Source organism: Macaca nemestrina, chromosome 17, assembly GCF_043159975.1.
Source record: "Macaca nemestrina isolate mMacNem1 chromosome 17, mMacNem.hap1, whole genome shotgun sequence".
In the NCBI taxonomy this organism is placed as follows: Eukaryota; Metazoa; Chordata; class Mammalia; order Primates; family Cercopithecidae; genus Macaca; species Macaca nemestrina.
The window spans coordinates 64,779,235-64,795,537 of record NC_092141.1 but is presented as its reverse complement, the minus strand read 5'-3'; the positions used below and the strand labels follow the sequence as shown (position 1 = coordinate 64,795,537).

The following is a 16,303-nucleotide window of genomic DNA, read 5'->3' as shown; positions in this document are numbered from 1 at the left end:
CTTACATACCCATTGCATACTTTCTCAATTCCCAGCTTAATTCCTTACTTAATTTTCCTCATAACATTTCGATTAGGGGACAAATTGTTTCAATGTGGCATAAGGTATTGTCTGTATTTTACAAGGAATAACTTAGTTTCATTTACTTTGTCATTAGGTATTCAGGAGATGGAGGCCATATAAGAATTTTATTTACATGATACTGAGAATGAGTCACTTCAGACGAGACTCTCTCTCATGATGATATAATGAATTCTCAAGCATCTTTCCAATGCAGATGAATTGAATGATTGGCTAGTCAGAGGCTGAGATAAAAAGATCCCTGCATTCAAGGCAGCCATTAAATGCAGTCCCTGCTGCCATATTATGCAGCTGTTGCTCACTGAGGTGTGGGAAATTAATTTGGGAATTCTTTTGTGAACAAGAATATTATCTGCAAATATGAGAGATTATTCCTCTCATTGTTAAATAAACTCAAGTGCATGTCTTGCTATTGCTGACTTCCAATGTCATTCCACTATATTGAGAATTAAATGTAAGTGTCCTTGGCCAGAAAGAGAGGACCTCAGCTTGGATCAGAATCTGTCCCTTATTAGCTACATAACATCGCATATTAAATTTTTTTCAGGTGAAAAATGAAGGCAATAATAGATGACCATCTGTTTTGAGAATCAAATTGGATAATACCTATGGTATGTGATACGTATGTAAATCCCATATCAGGAATGCTTTCAAATAAAACAAAACACCATATGAGATGAAGATGGTTCAGAGTTTATTCAGAAACATAGAGTTAAGAATCTCTGCTACCAGGAACACAACCCAAAGTTATCATGAAAAGAAGAAAGAAGGATAGAAGAACCATGAAGAGGATATTGAAAACAAATATATGATTGCAAGGATTATTGCTCAGTTGCAGAAGCCTAAATTCCTTAGAAGCAGAGAATGAAGCTCATGACTTTAGAGTCACAGCTGAGACCATGACTCCAAATTGAGAGCACACGAAGCTGGCACATGATCCACAAGGGGTAAGAAAAAAGAGAAACAGGATGAAGTATTCTGACATCCATCTAGCAGATTCCCAAGATTTTAAACATACAGAGAATTCATAAAAATTTGGGTGAGAGCACGGTGGCTGTCAGCAGCAAAGTAAATTAGTCCCCCAAAAGATCAGTCAGTGGAGCAGAAAGTTGTTGTGTGAGGACGGTGGTTGTCTTGGGACTTGATCAGCAGCAAGAAGGCTGGCAGCAGCTGGACACACAGGTGGGCTGGAAGCAAGTGGTCCTGCAGCAGGTGGTCTCACAGCAGGCTGGGCGGCAGCAGGGCTGGCAGCAGCTGGATCCATAGCTCTGGTTTAGGCAACCAGGCAGGCAGACACATGTGGGGTGGTAGCAGGTCCTTCTGCAGTAGACAGGTGCACAGGAGCTGGTCTGGCCACAGCTGGACCCACAGCTGGTTTGGCCACAGCAGCTTGACCCACAGCAGGTGGGCTGGCAGCAGGGTGTGCTGCAGCAGGAAGGCTGGCAGCAGCTGGTCACACAGGTGGGCTGGCAGCAGCTGGTCACACAGGTGGGCTGGCAGCAGCTGGACACACAGCAGGAGGGCTGGCAGCAGCTGGACACACAGCAGGTGGGCTGGCAGCAGCTGGACACACAGCAGGAAGGCTGGCAGCAGGGTGTGCTGCTGCAGGTGGTCACACAGGTGGGCTTCCAGCAGGTGGTCCTGCAGCAGGTGGTCCTGCAGCACGTAGGCTGACAGCAAGGGGAGCAACAGTTGGTCATGGTGTCAGGGGTGGAAGGTGGGCTTCTATTCAGAGGTGAGTTTCCCAGAATGTGATGACCCCTTGCAATCGGGACCTTTTATACACCTGGCCTCCAAAGTTTCCACCAATCAGCAGGACTTTTCCTTGTTGCTGTTTACATTGTTTTTCATACTCCCTTTGCGATCGTCAAAGGGGAAGTTGTTTCTGAAATCTTATGAATCTGTTGAAAGTAAGTGTTTAATCTGTTTGTTAATTGAGAATTACTCATAAAAACTTCGTTTCAGATAAAAGGAAGTCAGTCTCATTATCAGCATCATTCCTGCTCTGACCATCATCCGGTCATGTGATAGTTCCTGGTGATGTGGGAGGCAGATAGTTCTCTCTGCCCCGCCTCATGGTTGGCTGTATGTAGACTGGGAAATGTCTGTGGGCAGTCGCGTGATGCTGATATATTCACAGTGATGCATTGAATCCATGCCCGGCCCCAAGCCTGTTCACCCACAAAAGTCTAATTCAAGAGTAACAAGCATCTTTCTCGCTACAACCTGCTCCCTCTGTGTCTTCCAGTTCTCTTAAACTCACTAGGGAAAGGGTGTTTGGCACAATGTGTTGCAAAATGCAGAGCTACACCAAAGCAGGTGGGTAGAAAAAGGAGTCCACTGGGATTCAGAAAGCACCAAATGGTTTCCGTGATGGTGTGGCCATTTATCCCGATTTGCCTGTGACTGAGAGGTTTACCAGCATGAGAATGTGGGACTCTGTGCGACATAAGTGCTCTAGATTCGGGCAAATCAAGCTGAGTTCTGGTCCTAGCTTTTTGATTCTAATACTTTTTGTATTTTGTGTGGTTTTTTTTTTTTTTTTTTTTTTTTGGTGTGACAGAAAATTGTACATGTGCAGTCATGACTCATAAAAAATAGTAATAGTTTTCTCCACTTTATAAGAGTATTTTCAATCTTTCTTTCTTTTTTTTTTTTTTTTTTTGCCCTTGTCCAGGCATAGACCCTCCAGGACAATGTCTAATAGAATGGTGTAGTGTGTGTCTTTTTATATTCTTCGGATAGAAAGGAGAACTCTCAGGATTTCACAATTAATTACGATGCTTTCTGTCTTTTTTGTAGATTCATTTCATCATAGCAACAGGGCTTGTTCTAGTCCTTATTTTCTGAGAGATAGAAAACTAAAAATGTATTGAAATTTACAAAATCCTTTTTCTTTATAAGCTGAAATAATGTAATGATTATTCTACCTTTTCCAGTAAATGTTATTTTATTTTATGTTTTTTGAGACAGAGTCTTGTTTTGTCACCCAGGCTGGAGTGCAGTGGTGCAATCTCTGCTCACTGCAATCTCCACCTGCTGGGTTCAAGAGATTCTCTTGCCTCAGCCTCCCAAGTAGCTGAGACTATGAGTGCACACCACCATGCCTGGTTAATTTTTGTATTTTTAATAGAGACAGGATTTCACCACGTTGGCCAGCTGATTGCCAACTCCTGATCTCAAGTGATCCACCTGCCTCGGCCTCCCAAAGTGTGTTATTTAAAAAGTTGATTAATGTCTAAATGTTAGCCCAGTCTTGTATTTTTGAAAACAATTCATGTGGTTATGATCATATGCATATGCTACTGGATTTTGCTTATTTATATTTTGTTTGGGATACTTATGATCATTGCATTCCAAAAATATATTCTCCCATTCTTACTCTATTTCCTCTACCTTCTCTAAAGAAATTCTGAATACAACAAAATTCCTACCCTTCTGTGCCAAATTTGACCTTGATGTGACCCCCTGTATTGGTTTTTCTGAAGGCAGTTTCATGTCCCATGAGATACTCTAGCAGTTCTGTTGCAGAGTGTGGGCTGGGGGTCAACAGTTCTCTTCAGCAGGAGGACTAGACTATCCCATGGGTCCCTTTCTGACACACACATCCCATGGGGGGAACTCCCAGGAGATACTTGTAGCCCAATTGTTGTCTTTCTTATCTTCTTTGACAGAAACAATGAAGTCTAGCCCAATTATCTGAAATCTATGCTTAGTCATTTCTGCAACAATACTGTATTAATCTAGAGAACGTGAGTAAGGAGTTGTCTTTAATCTGCAACTCAAATTATAGGAGGAGGAAATTACATCAGGATATGTAGGTATCAGTTAAATTCATTGAGGAGAACCTGGGGGAAAATGTGATTGGTGGATCTATCTATCTATCTCTACACTAGTCAGAACATATATCCAAAATCTATAAAACACTATATAACACTGTGAACATATATCCAAAATCTATAAAACACTATGTAACACTGTGAACATATATTCAAAATCTATAAACATACAAAACATGAGAGCCCATGCAGCTCTCTAACAACAGGGCTATTGCACTGAGTTTTACATGTAGAGTTTTGAAGATAGTGGAAAGGAAACACTGAGTTTCCTGAGAATATAAGGAGACGTGTGTGATAGAATATCATAATCGGTTCTTAAATATTATGGCAGAAATGAATGAAGTGAAAGTTTACATTAACATGTAAGAAGTATCACTATTTAGGCCCTACAGAGAGATGGCTTTGGACAGAAAAATAAGATAAATTAGATTGCCCTTGGAACTTCAAAGTTACACAAAAAGAAAAAGAGCAAAGTTATGCAAAGCCATCTTAAAAAGAATGGATGGCTTTGAGGCTAGCCAAATTTATACTAGTCTGATAAGGATTTGAAAAATGAATATTTCTTAAATGGGAATGGGGTATTCAAATTCTTCTCTCTGGGTATATATGTGGGAGTGAAATTGCCATGTCATAGGAAACACGTATAATCAGCATTAGTAGAAAGAAAAAAGCAGTGTTTCAACATTTTACAACTGGTAGTGACTCCTGCTTGATCCTAATATTGTGAACCTTCTGAATTGTACTGGTATGTATTTGTGTTTTAGATTTGCATTTATTTGATGACTAATGTCTATTAGGCATTGGTTGTTGCTCTTTCTTTTTTCATAAGATGCCTGTTCAAGTCTTCTACCCATACTTCTTCATGGTTGTCAGTTTCTTAGTGTTTTGTAGATTTTGGATATATGTCCTGACTAGTGTATAGATAGATAGATAGATAGATAGATAGATAGATAGATAGATAGATAAAATGGAGATCATTGTCTATAAACTTATATAAGATATATATGTATCAGGAGTTTATCATTTATTGAATGGATATGTTATAAATTTTTATCACATGCTGTGTTGTATCTTTCCTTTTTGCTCTCTTTTTTTGGTTAAATTTTGTTTTTAATTTTTACCAAAACGTGAATCCTGTTATGTGTCATTTAACAATGGGGATATGTTCTGAGAAATGAACCATTAGGTAATTTTGTCATTGTGCAAACATTGTAGCATGTACTTAAACCTAGATCATATAGCTTACTACACATCTAGGCTATTTGATATGGCCTATTGTTTAAAAATTATACTTTAAGTTCTGGGGTACATGCGCAGAACGTGCAAATTTGTTACATAGGTATACATGTGCCATGGTGGTTTGCTGCACCCATCAACCTGTCATCTACATTAGGTATTTCTCCTAATACTATCCCTCCCCTAGCCCCTCACCCTCTCACAGGCCCCGGTGTGTGATGTTCCCCTCCCGGTGTCCATGTGTGCTCATTGTTTAACTCCCACTTATGAGTGAGAATATGTGGTGTTTGGTTTTCTGTTCCTGTGTGAGTTTGCTGAGAATGATGATTTCCAGCGTCATCCATGTCCCCGCAAAGGACATGAACTCATCCTTTTTATGGCTATGTAGTATTCCATGGTGTGTATGTGCCACATTTTCTTTATCCAGTCTATCATTGATGGGTATTTGTGTTGGTTCCAAGTCTTTACTATTGTGAACACTGCTGCAATAAACATATGTGTGCATGTGCCTTTATAGTAGAATGATTTATAATCGTTTGGGTATACGCTCAGTAATAGGATTGCTGGGGCAAATGGTATTTCTGGTTCTAGATCTTTCAGGAATTGCCACACTATCTTCCACAATGGTTGAACTAATTTACACTCCCACCAACAGTGTAAAAGTGTTGCTATTTCTCCACATCCTCTCCAGCATCTGTTGTTTCTTGACTTTTTAATGATTGCCATTCTAACTGGCGTGAGATGGTATCTCATTGTGGTTTTGATTTACATTTCTCTAATGACTAGTGATGATGAGCTTTCTTTCATATATTTGTTAGCTAAATGTCTTCTTTTGAGAAGTGTCTCTTCACGTCCTTCACCCACTTTTTGATAGGGATTTTGCCCATGCCTATGTCCTGAATGGTATTGTCTAGGTTTTCTTCTAGGGTTTTTATGGTTTTAGGTCTTATGTTTAAGTCTTTAACCCATCTTGAGTTAATTTTTGTATAAAGTGTAAGGAAGGGGTCCACTTTCAGTTTTCTGCATATGGCTAGCCAGTTTCCCCAACATCATTTATTAAATAGGGAAGCCTTTCCCCATTGCTTGTTTTTGTGAGGTTTGTCAAAGATCAGATGGTTGTAGATGTGTGGTGTTATTTCTGAGGTTTCTATTCTGTTCCATTGGTCTATATATCTGTTTTGGTACCAGTACCATGCGTTTTGGCTACTGTAGCCTTGTAGTATAGTTTGAAGACAGGTAGCATGATGCCTCCAGCTTTGTTCTTTTTGCTGAGGATTGTCTTGGCTATACGGGCTCTTTTTTGGTTCCATATGAACTTTAAAGTAGTTTTTTTTCTAATTCTGTGAGTAAAGTCAATGGTAGCTTGATGGGGATAGCATTGAATGTAGAAATTACTTTGGGCAGTATGGTCATTTTCATGATATTGATTCTTCCTATCCATGAGTATGGAATGTTTTTCCATTTGTTTGTGTCCTCTTTTATTTCCTTGAGCAGTGGTTTGTAGTTCTCCTTGAAGAGGTCCTTCATATCCCTTGTAATTTGTATTCCTAAGCATTTCATTCTCTTTGCAGCAATTGTGAATGGGAGTTCACTTATGATTTGACTCTCTGCTTGTCTATTATTGGTGTATAGGAATGTTTGTGGTTTTTGCACATTGATTGTGTATCCTGAGACTTTGCTGAAGTTACTTATCAGCTTAGGGAGTTTTTAGGCTGAGATGATGGGGTTTTCTAAATATAGAATCATGTCATCTGCAAACAAAGACAATTTGACTTCCTCTCTTCCTATCTGAATACACTTTATTTCTTTCTCTTGCCTGATTACCCTGGCCAGAACTTCCAATACTATGTTGAATAGGAGTGGTGAGAGAGGGCATCCCTGTCTTGTGCCGGTTTTCAAAGGGAATGTCTCCAGCTTTTGCCCATTTAGTATTATATTGTCTGTGGGTCTGTCATAAATAGCTCTTATTATTTTGAGATACGTTCCATCAATACCTAGTTTATTGAGAGTTTTTTAGTATGAAGGGCTGTGGAAGTTTATTGCAGGCCTTTTCTGCATCTATTGAGATAATCATGTGGTTTTTGTCATTGGTTCTTTTAATGTGATGGGTTACATTTATTGACTTGCGTACATTGAACCAGCCTTGCGTCGGAGGGATGAAGCCGAGTTGATTGTGGTGGATAAGCTTTGTAATGTGGTGCTGGATTTGATTTGCCAGTATTTTAGAGAGGATTTTCGCATCAATGTTCATCAGGGATATTGGCTTGAAGTTTTCTTTTTCTGTTGTGTTTTTGCACTGTTTTAGTATCAGGATGATGCTGGCCTCATAAAATGAGTTAGGGAGGAGACTCTCTTTGTCTATTGTTTGGAATAATTTTAGAAGGAATGGTACCAGCTCCTTTTTGTACCTCTGATAGAATTCATCTGTGAATCTGTCTGGTCTTGGGCTTTTTATTTTATTTTATTTTATTTTGGTTGGTAGGCTATTAATTACTGCCTCAATTTCAGAACTTGTTATTGGTGTATTCAGGGATTCGAATTCTTCCTGGTTTAGTCTTGGGAGGGTGTATGTATCCAGGAATTAATCCATTTCTTCTAGATTTTCTAGTTTATTTGCGTAGAGGTGTTTATAGTATTCTCTGATGGTAGTTTGTATTTCCATGGGATCAGTGGTGATCTCCCCTTTATCATTTTTTATTGTGTCTCTTTGATTCTTCTTTCTTTTCTTCTTTATTAGTCTGGCTAGCAGTCTATTTTGTAAATCTTTTCAAGAAACCAGCTCCTGGATTCACTGATTTTTTGAAGGATTTTTTGTGTCTCTATCTCCTTCAGTTCTGCTCTGATCTCAGTTATTTCTTGCCTCCTGCTAGCTACTGAATTTGTTTGCTGTTGCTTCTCTAGTTCTTTTAATTGTGATGTTAGGGTGTCGATTTTAGATCTTTCCCACTTTCTCATGTGGGCATTTAGTGCTGTAAATTTCTCTCTAAACACTGCTTTAGCCGTGTTCCAGAGATTCTGGTACATTGTGTCTCTGTTCTCATTGGTTTCAAAGAACTTATTTATTTCTACCTTAATTTCGTTATTTACCCAGTAGTCATTCAGGAGCAGGTTGTTCAGTTTCCATGTAGTTGTGTGGTTTTGAGTGAATTTCTTTTTCTCTTTTGATATGGAGTCTCACTCTGTCACCCACGCTGTAGTGCAGTGGCGTGATCTTGGCTCACTGCAACCTCTGCCTCCCAGGTTCAAGCAATTCTCCTGCCTCAGCTTCCTGAGTAGTTGGAGTTACAGGCGCGTGCCACCATGCCTGTCTAATTTTTTTGTATTTTTCGTAGAGACAGGGTTTCACCATGTTAGCCAGAATGGTCTCGATCTCCTGACCTTGTGATATGCCCACCTTGGCCTTCCAAAGTGCTGGGATTAGAGGCGTGAGCCACTGTGCCCGACCTTGAGTGAGTTTCTTAATCCTGAGTTCTAATTTGATTGCACTGTGATCTGAGAGACTGTTTTACTTCCAATTATGTGGTCAAACTTAGAGTGTTATGTTGTACTGAGAAGAATGTATATCTGTTGATTTGGAGTGGAGAGTTCTGTAGATGTCTATTAGGTCCACTTGGTCCAGAGCTGATTTCAAATCCTGAATATCCTTGTTAATTTTCTGTCTCATTGTTCTGTCTAATATTGACATTTGAGTGTTAATGTCTCCTACTTTTTTTTTTTTTTTTAGATGGAGTCTTCTGTCGCCCAGGCTATAGTGCAGTGGTGCAATCTTGGTTCACTGCAACCTCCACCTCCTGGGCTCAAGCAATTCTCCTGCCTCAGCCTCCTGAGTAGCTGGGATTACAGGCACGAGCCACCATGCCTGCTATTTTTTTTTTTTTTTTTGTATTTTTAGTAGAGACTGGGTTTCACTGTGTTAGCCAGGATGGTCTCGATCTCCTGACCTTGTGATCTGCCCGCCTCGGCCTCCCAAAGTGCTGGGATTACAGGCGTGAGCCACTGCACCCGGACTATTTTTTTTTTTTTTTTCCTGTCACCCAGGCTGGAGTGCACTGGCACGATCCTGGCTTACTGCAACTTCCGCCTCCTGAGTTCATGCCATTCTCCTGCCTCAGCCTCTCCAGTAGCTGGGATTACAGGTGTGCACCACCATGCCAAGCTCGTTTTTGTATTTTTTGTAGAGACAGGGCTTCAGCATGTTGACCAGGCTGGTCTTGAACTCTTGATCTCATGATCCACCCACCTTGGCCTCTCAAAGTGCTGGGATTACAGGTGTGAGCCACCTTGCCCAGCCAGTCTCCCACTATTATTGTGTGAGAGTCTAAGTCTTTTTGTAGGTCTCTAAGAACTTACTTTATGAACCTGGGTGCTCCTGTATTGGGTGCATATGTACTTAGGATAGGTAGCTCTTCTTGTTGCATTGATCCCTTTACCATTATGTAATGACTTTCTTTGTCTTGTTTGATCTTTGTTGGTTTAAAGTCTGTTATATCAGAGACTAGGATTGCAACACCTGCTTTTTTGTTGTTGTTGTTTTCCATTTGCTTGGTAAATCTTCCTCCATCACTTTATTTTGAGCCTATGTGTGTCTTTGCACATGAGATGGGTCTGCTGAATATAGTACACTGTATCCTTTATCCAATTTGCCAGTCTGTGTCTTTTAATTGGGGCATTTAGCCCATTTACATTTAAGATTAACAATGTATATGTGAATTTGATCCTGTCTTTATGATGCTAATAGGTTATTTTGCCCATTAGTTGATGCAGTTTCTCCATAGTGTTGATGGCCTTTAAAATATGGCATGTTTTTGCAGTCACTGGTACCAGTTTTTCCTTTCCACATTTAGTGCTTCCTTCAGGAACTCTTGTAAGGCAGGACTGGTGGTGACAAAATCCTTCATCATTTGCTTGTCTGTAAAGGATTTTATTTCTCCTTTATTTATGAAGCTTAGATTGGCTGGATATGAGATTCTGGGTTGAAACTTCTTTTATTTAAGAATGTTGAATATTGACCCCTACTCTCTTCTGGCTTGTGGTATCTGCAGAGAGATCCACTGTTAATCTGATGGGCTTCCCTTTGTGGGTAACCCAACCTTTCTCTTTGGCTGCCCTTAACATTTTTTTCCTTCATTTCAACCTTAGTGAATCTGACAATTATGTGTCTTGGGGTTGCTCTTCTCGAGGAGTATCTTTATGATGTTCTCTGTATTTCCTGAATTTGAATGTTGGCCTGTTTTACTAGGTTTGGTAAGTTCTCTGGAAAATATCCTGAAGTGTGTTTTCTAACTTGGTTCCATTCTCCCCATCACTTTCGGGTACACCAATCAAACATAGGTTTGGTCTTTTCACATAGTCCTATATTTCTTGGAGGCTTTGTTCATTCCTTTTTATTCTTTTTTCTCTAATCTTGCCTTCACGCTTTATTTCATTAAGTTGATCTTGAATCTCTGATATCCTTTCTTCTGCTTGATCCATTTGGCCATTGATACTTGTGTATGCTTCACAAAATTCTCGTGCTATGTTTTTCAGCTCCATCAGGTCATTTATGTTCTCTTCTAAACTGATTATTCTAGTTGGCAGTTCCTGTAACCTTTTATAAAGGTTCTTAGCTTCCTTGAATTGGGTTTGAACATGTACCTTTAGCTCGGAGGAGTTTGTTATTACCCACCTTCTGAAACCTACTTCTGTCAATTCATCAAACTCATTCTCTGTACAGATTTGTTCCCTTGCTGGCGAGGAGTTGTGATCCTTTGGAGGAGAAGAGGCATTCTGGTTTTTGGAATTTTCAGCCTTTTTTGTGCTGGTTTTTCCTCATCTTCATGGATTTATCCACCTTTGGTCTTTGATATTGGTAACCTTCCAATGGGTTTTTGTGTGGGCATCTTTTTTGTTGATGTTGATGCTGTTGCTTTTTGTTTGCTAGTTTTCCTTCTAACAGTCAAGCTCCTCCTCTGCACGTCTGCTGGAGTTTGCTGGAACTCCACTCCAGACCCTGTGTGCCTGGGTATTGCTGCCTGCTCTTTCCTCTGGAAGCTTCGTACCAGAGGAGCACCTGCCAGATGCCAGCCAGAGCTCTCCTGGATGAGGTGTCTGTTGACTCCTACTGGGAGGTGTCTCTCCGTCAGGAGGCATGTCTCTCCCTGAGGAGGCAGTCTGTCCCTTAGCAGAGCCTGAGCACTGTGCTGGAAGAGCAGTGGATCTCTTCAGAGCTGGCAGGCAGGAACGTTTAAGTCTGCTGAAGCTGCGCCCACAGCTGCCCCTTCCGCCAGGTGCTCTGTCCCAGGGAGATGGGAGTTTTATCTCTAAGCCCCTGATTGAGGCTGCTGCCTTTCTTTCAGAGAATCCTTGCCCAGAGAGGAGGAATCTAGAGAGGCAGTCTGGCCACAGTGTCTTCGCCGTGCTGAGGTGGGTTCTGCACCCAGTTCGAACTTCCCAGCAGCTTTGTTTACACTGAGAGGGGAAAACCACCCACTCAAGTTTCAGTAATGGCAGACATCCCTCCCTGCACCAGGCTCTAGTGTCCCAGGTTGGCTTCAGACTGCTGTGCTGGCAGCCAAGCCAGTGGATCTTAGCTTGGTGGGTGCCTTGGTGGTGGGATCCACTGAGCAAGACCATTTGGCTCCCTGGCCTCAGCCCCCTTTCCAGGGAGTGAATGGTTCTGTCTCACTGGCGTTCCAGCCACCACTAGGGTATGAAAAAAGACAAAGAAAAACAAAAACCAAAAACCAAAAAACCGAAACAAAACAAAACAAAAACCTCCTGCAGCTAGCTCAGTGTTTGCCCAAACAGCTGCCCAGTTTTGTGCTTGAAGCCCAGGGCCCTGGTGGTGTAGGCACCTGAGGGAATCTCCTGGTCTATGAGTTGTGAAGACCATAGGAAAAGTATCTGGGCCCGACAGCACCATCCCCAGAAATACCATTTGATCCAGCAATCCCATTACTGAGTATATACCCAAAGGAATAGAAATCATTCTATTACAAAGATACATGCATATGTATGTTCACTGCAGCACTATTCACAATAGCAAAGACATGGAACCAACCCAAATGCCCATCAAGAGTAGACTGGATAAAGAAAATGTGATACATATACACCATGGAATACTTTGCAGCCATAAAAAGGAACTAGATCATGTCCTTTGTAGGAACATGGATGGAGCTAGAAGCCGTTATTCTCAGCAAACTAACACAGGAACAGAAAACCAAAACGACATGTTCTCATTTATAAGTGGGAGCTGAATGACGGGAACACATGCACACATGGTGGAGCAGGAGAACAACACATACTGGGGCCTGTCACAGGCAATGGGAGGGAGAGCATCAGGAAGAACAGTTAATGGGTCCTGGGCTTAAAACCTGGGTGATAGGTTGATCTGTGCAGCAAACCACCATGGCACTCATTTACCTATGTAACAAACCTGCACATCCTGCACATGTATCCCAGAACTTAAAATAAAAGTTGATAAAATAAAAAATAAATAATTTTAAAAATTTAAAAAATGTCTGGAGATGGATGATAGTTGCCTAACAACATGAATGTATTTACTGCCACTAAACTGTGTATGTAAAAATGATTGTAACTGTGGCTGGGCACGGTGGCTCATACCTATAATCCTAGTACTTTGGGATGCCAAGGCAGGTGGATTATGAGGTCAGGCGTTTGAGACCAGCCTGGCCAACATAGTGAAATCCCATCTCCACTAAATATACAAAAAATTAGCTGGGCATGGTGGTATACGCCTGTCCCAGCTACTCGGGAGGCTGAGGTAGGAGAATTGCTTGAACCTGGAAGGCGGAGGTTGCAGTGAGCTGAGAACGTGCCACTACACTCCAGCCTTGGCGACAGAGCAAGACTCCATCTAAAAAAAAAAAAAAAGATTATAATTGTAAATTTTATGTGTATTTTACTGCAGTAAAAAACAGTAAGCCACGAATAAAAAGTTTTGACGTGGGAACAAATTATCTCTCAAAGTTTGGGTGCAAATGAAGTGTGGCCTAAGTTTTATGGGGAGTGACTTAATCTCCTATTACCATTTATTTAGGTGACCGGAAGAAGGAGGACATACAGAACGCCAATTCCATGACTTCAACAAACAAGTATTTGTAGATGAGCCTCTCACACCAAAGTCCCAGGACAGAGGCAGGAACACAATGGGTGCTCAAAAATATTTAAAGACGTTCACCAGCGGCTGACAAGAGACTGAGAAAATAAAATGTTCACGTGATTCAGGAGGGCTCTTAAAACAAATTGTTGCTCTTAAGATGTGGCTATTGGTTAGGGGAATGAATTTGGGATGAACTTTGTTACTAGAAAATGATCTATCAGTGCATGGAATTGGTGTTTCCATTGTCGGAGAACAACTTCAAGTGCACCTCTTCCCCGTGCTAAGTCCTTAGTATAATTTCTTTCTTTTTTTGAGACGGAGTCTTGCTCTGTCGCCCAGACTGGAGTGCAGTGGGGCGATCTCTGCTCACTGCAAGCTCTGCCTCCGGGTCCACGCCATTCTCCTGCCTCAGCCTCCCGAGTAGCTGGGACTACAGGTGCCCGCCACCACACCCGGCTAATTTTTTGTATTTTTAGTAGAAATGGGGTTTCACTGTGTTAGCCAGGATGGTCTCGATCTCCTGACCTTGTGATCTGCCTGCCTCGGCCTCCCAAAGTGCTGGGATTACAGGCGTGAGCCACCGCGCCCGGCCTAATTTCTTCTTTATAGTAATCTATAAATGTGACAGCAGCAGAGCTGAAATCAGAAACCCTGAGCCTAGAGCCGATTCTGTCCATCCTTAGCTACATGACACGATGCAGGCCACTTTGCTCATCTTGGTTCTGTCCATGTTTGAGGCTACTATGTTACTTAGATGAGATAATATATGTGAGATGCAAAGCAATCATAGACACAAAACAAAACACAATACAGGAGGCACTATAGTAAAGACTTTATTAGGAAATAAATAACCCTCCTTGCAGCTAGGAAGATAATACAGAGTCGTCATGGGAAGTCACAAACATGAGTATTATGTTGAAACAAAATGATATTTATCATTGTAAAGATCTAATAAGGGCCGGGTGTGGTGGCTCATGGCTGTAATCCCAGCACTTTGGGAGGCTGAGGTGAGTGGATCACCTGAGGTCAGGAGTTCGAGACCAGCCTGACCAACATGGAGAAACCCCGTCTCTACTAGAAATACAAAATTAGCCGGGTGTGGTGGTGCATGCCTGTAATCCCAGCCACTCAGGAGGCTGAGGCAGGAGAATGGCTTGAACCCAGGAGGCGGACGTTGCAGTGAGCTGAGATCATGCCATTGCACTCCAGCCTGGGCAACAAGAGCAAAATTATGTCAAAAAAAAAAAAAAAAAAGTAAAAGAAAGAAATGGATATATCTGGCTGGTCTGATCATGGAACTTTATTCCATGTAGATAGCGATCTGTGGTAAGTTGATCAATAACTGCAAGGCTGGCAGTCCCTAGACACACAAGAGGCTGGGCAGCAGCAGTGCTGGTAGCAGCTGGAGCCACAGCTCTGGTCTAGGCAACCAGACAGGCAGACACACATGGGGTGGCAGCAGGTTCTCCTGCAGTAGACAGGTGCACAGGAGATGGGCTGGCAGCAGCTGGACCCACTGCCAGTTTGGCCATAACAGCTGGACCTACGGCAATTGGGCTGGCAGCAGGGTGTGCTGCACCAGGAATAATGGCAGCAGCTGGTCACACAAGTGGGCTGGCAGCAAGTAGTCTTGCAGCAGGTGGCTTCGCAGTAGGCTGGGTGGCAGGCAGTAGGGCTGGCAGCAGCTGGATCCACAGCTCTGGTCTAGGCAACCAGGCAGGCAGACACACGTGGGATGGTAGCAGGTTCTCCGGCAGTAGACGGGTGCACTGCAGCTAGGTTGGCAGCAGGATGTGTTGCAGCACCTGGGGGGGGCAACAAGACTGGCAGCAGCTGGACACACAGGTGGTCCTGCAGCACGTCGTAGGCTGGCAGCAAGGGGAGCAGCGGTCGGTCATGGTGTGAGGGGTGGAGGGTGGATTCCTGTTCAGAAGTGAGTTTCCTAGAGTTTGATAACCCTATTCAATCTGAACCTTTTATACATGGTACTCCAAAGTTTGGATCAATGAGCAGAAGTTGTCTTTGATATTGCTTATGTGAATTTCTCTAGTTCATTGGGAAATGTCCCAGGGAGGAAGTTGTTTCTTCAGTGCTGTGAATTTTCTTTGAGTAATTGATTTATTTGCTCTCTTAATTGACAAGTAACCAGTCAGGACTATTCTGAACTGAGAAATGAATCATTCTCCCTATCAATTAAGCGCTGATCCTCATTTTTAAAGCTGAGTACAGTATTTGGTCATTTAACAGGCACTATGTAGCTTGGTGAGATGTCAGGACCATTGTTGGTCACCATCTATTTTTCCTTATTGCTATTTACTTTTGGAAGCACCTCTGAAGATAGGATGATGTTGAGGCATGGTGATGAGTTAAAACCAAGTTTAGGGAGGGCTTCTGATGCCACCTGTAATGTAGAAGCTAGTATATGATTTATCTTCCTGTTATAAACAATAATAAAAGCTTTGTAAATATATAAAACAACTGTCTGAAGATATTGGATGACAATCAGCTTTGGGTTATGATCCCTGAAGGAAGACACATGGGGTAAAACAAGAAACATACGGGTTTGTGTGTTTTCAAAATTGTTGCTGCTGCAGCACACCCTGCTGCCAGCCCACCTGCTGCAGCAGCTCCAGCTGTTATGGCCAAATGCCAGAAGAAATAGAGTTCACATAGAGAACAGAGAAGAGAGAGGCATCAAAGGGGTTTATCACAGTTCCTTCTCTCAGTCTGAAATGTGATTTCTGATGGTTAAATTTTGTAAAGCTTGATCCAGTTAAAATTATCAATCATTTCTTTTCAAATAATGATATTTTTGTCTTGGTCAGGAGGTGTTTATCTACTTAAAAATAAAAAAAATTCACATACATTATCTAGTGAGGGTTTAAGATTTTTTTTGACCTTCAAGCTATTGATACACCTGGAATTGATTTTTTTTTGTACATGATGAGTGATCAGAATCCAAGCTCATCTTTTCCATGTAAATACTTTTTTCCAGCTTTGATTGTGGAACATTTTCAGCTTTATTGCTGGATATGTTCTCATTTTC

General features: G+C 41.7%; 1 protein-coding gene and 1 pseudogene across 1 annotated transcript; both read right to left on the bottom strand.

The window, feature by feature from the left end:
- Positions 1–1,226: 1,226 nt before the first annotated feature.
- Positions 1,227–1,781, bottom strand: LOC105472172 (keratin-associated protein 9-2). The gene has a single exon (XM_024789880.2). The coding sequence runs from the start codon at positions 1,779–1,781 to the stop codon at positions 1,227–1,229; it is 555 nt and encodes a 184-aa protein (XP_024645648.2).
- Positions 1,782–14,592: 12,811 nt separating this feature from the next.
- Positions 14,593–15,155, bottom strand: LOC139359301 (keratin-associated protein 9-6-like; annotated as a pseudogene).
- Between the last annotated feature and the right edge of the window lie 1,148 nt (positions 15,156–16,303).

What these genes read in the sequence shown, in the direction of transcription:
- LOC105472172 (XM_024789880.2), bottom strand. Translation starts at nt 1,781, where the DNA reads ATGACCAACTGTTGCTCCCCTTGCTGTCAGCCTACGTGCTGCAGGACC.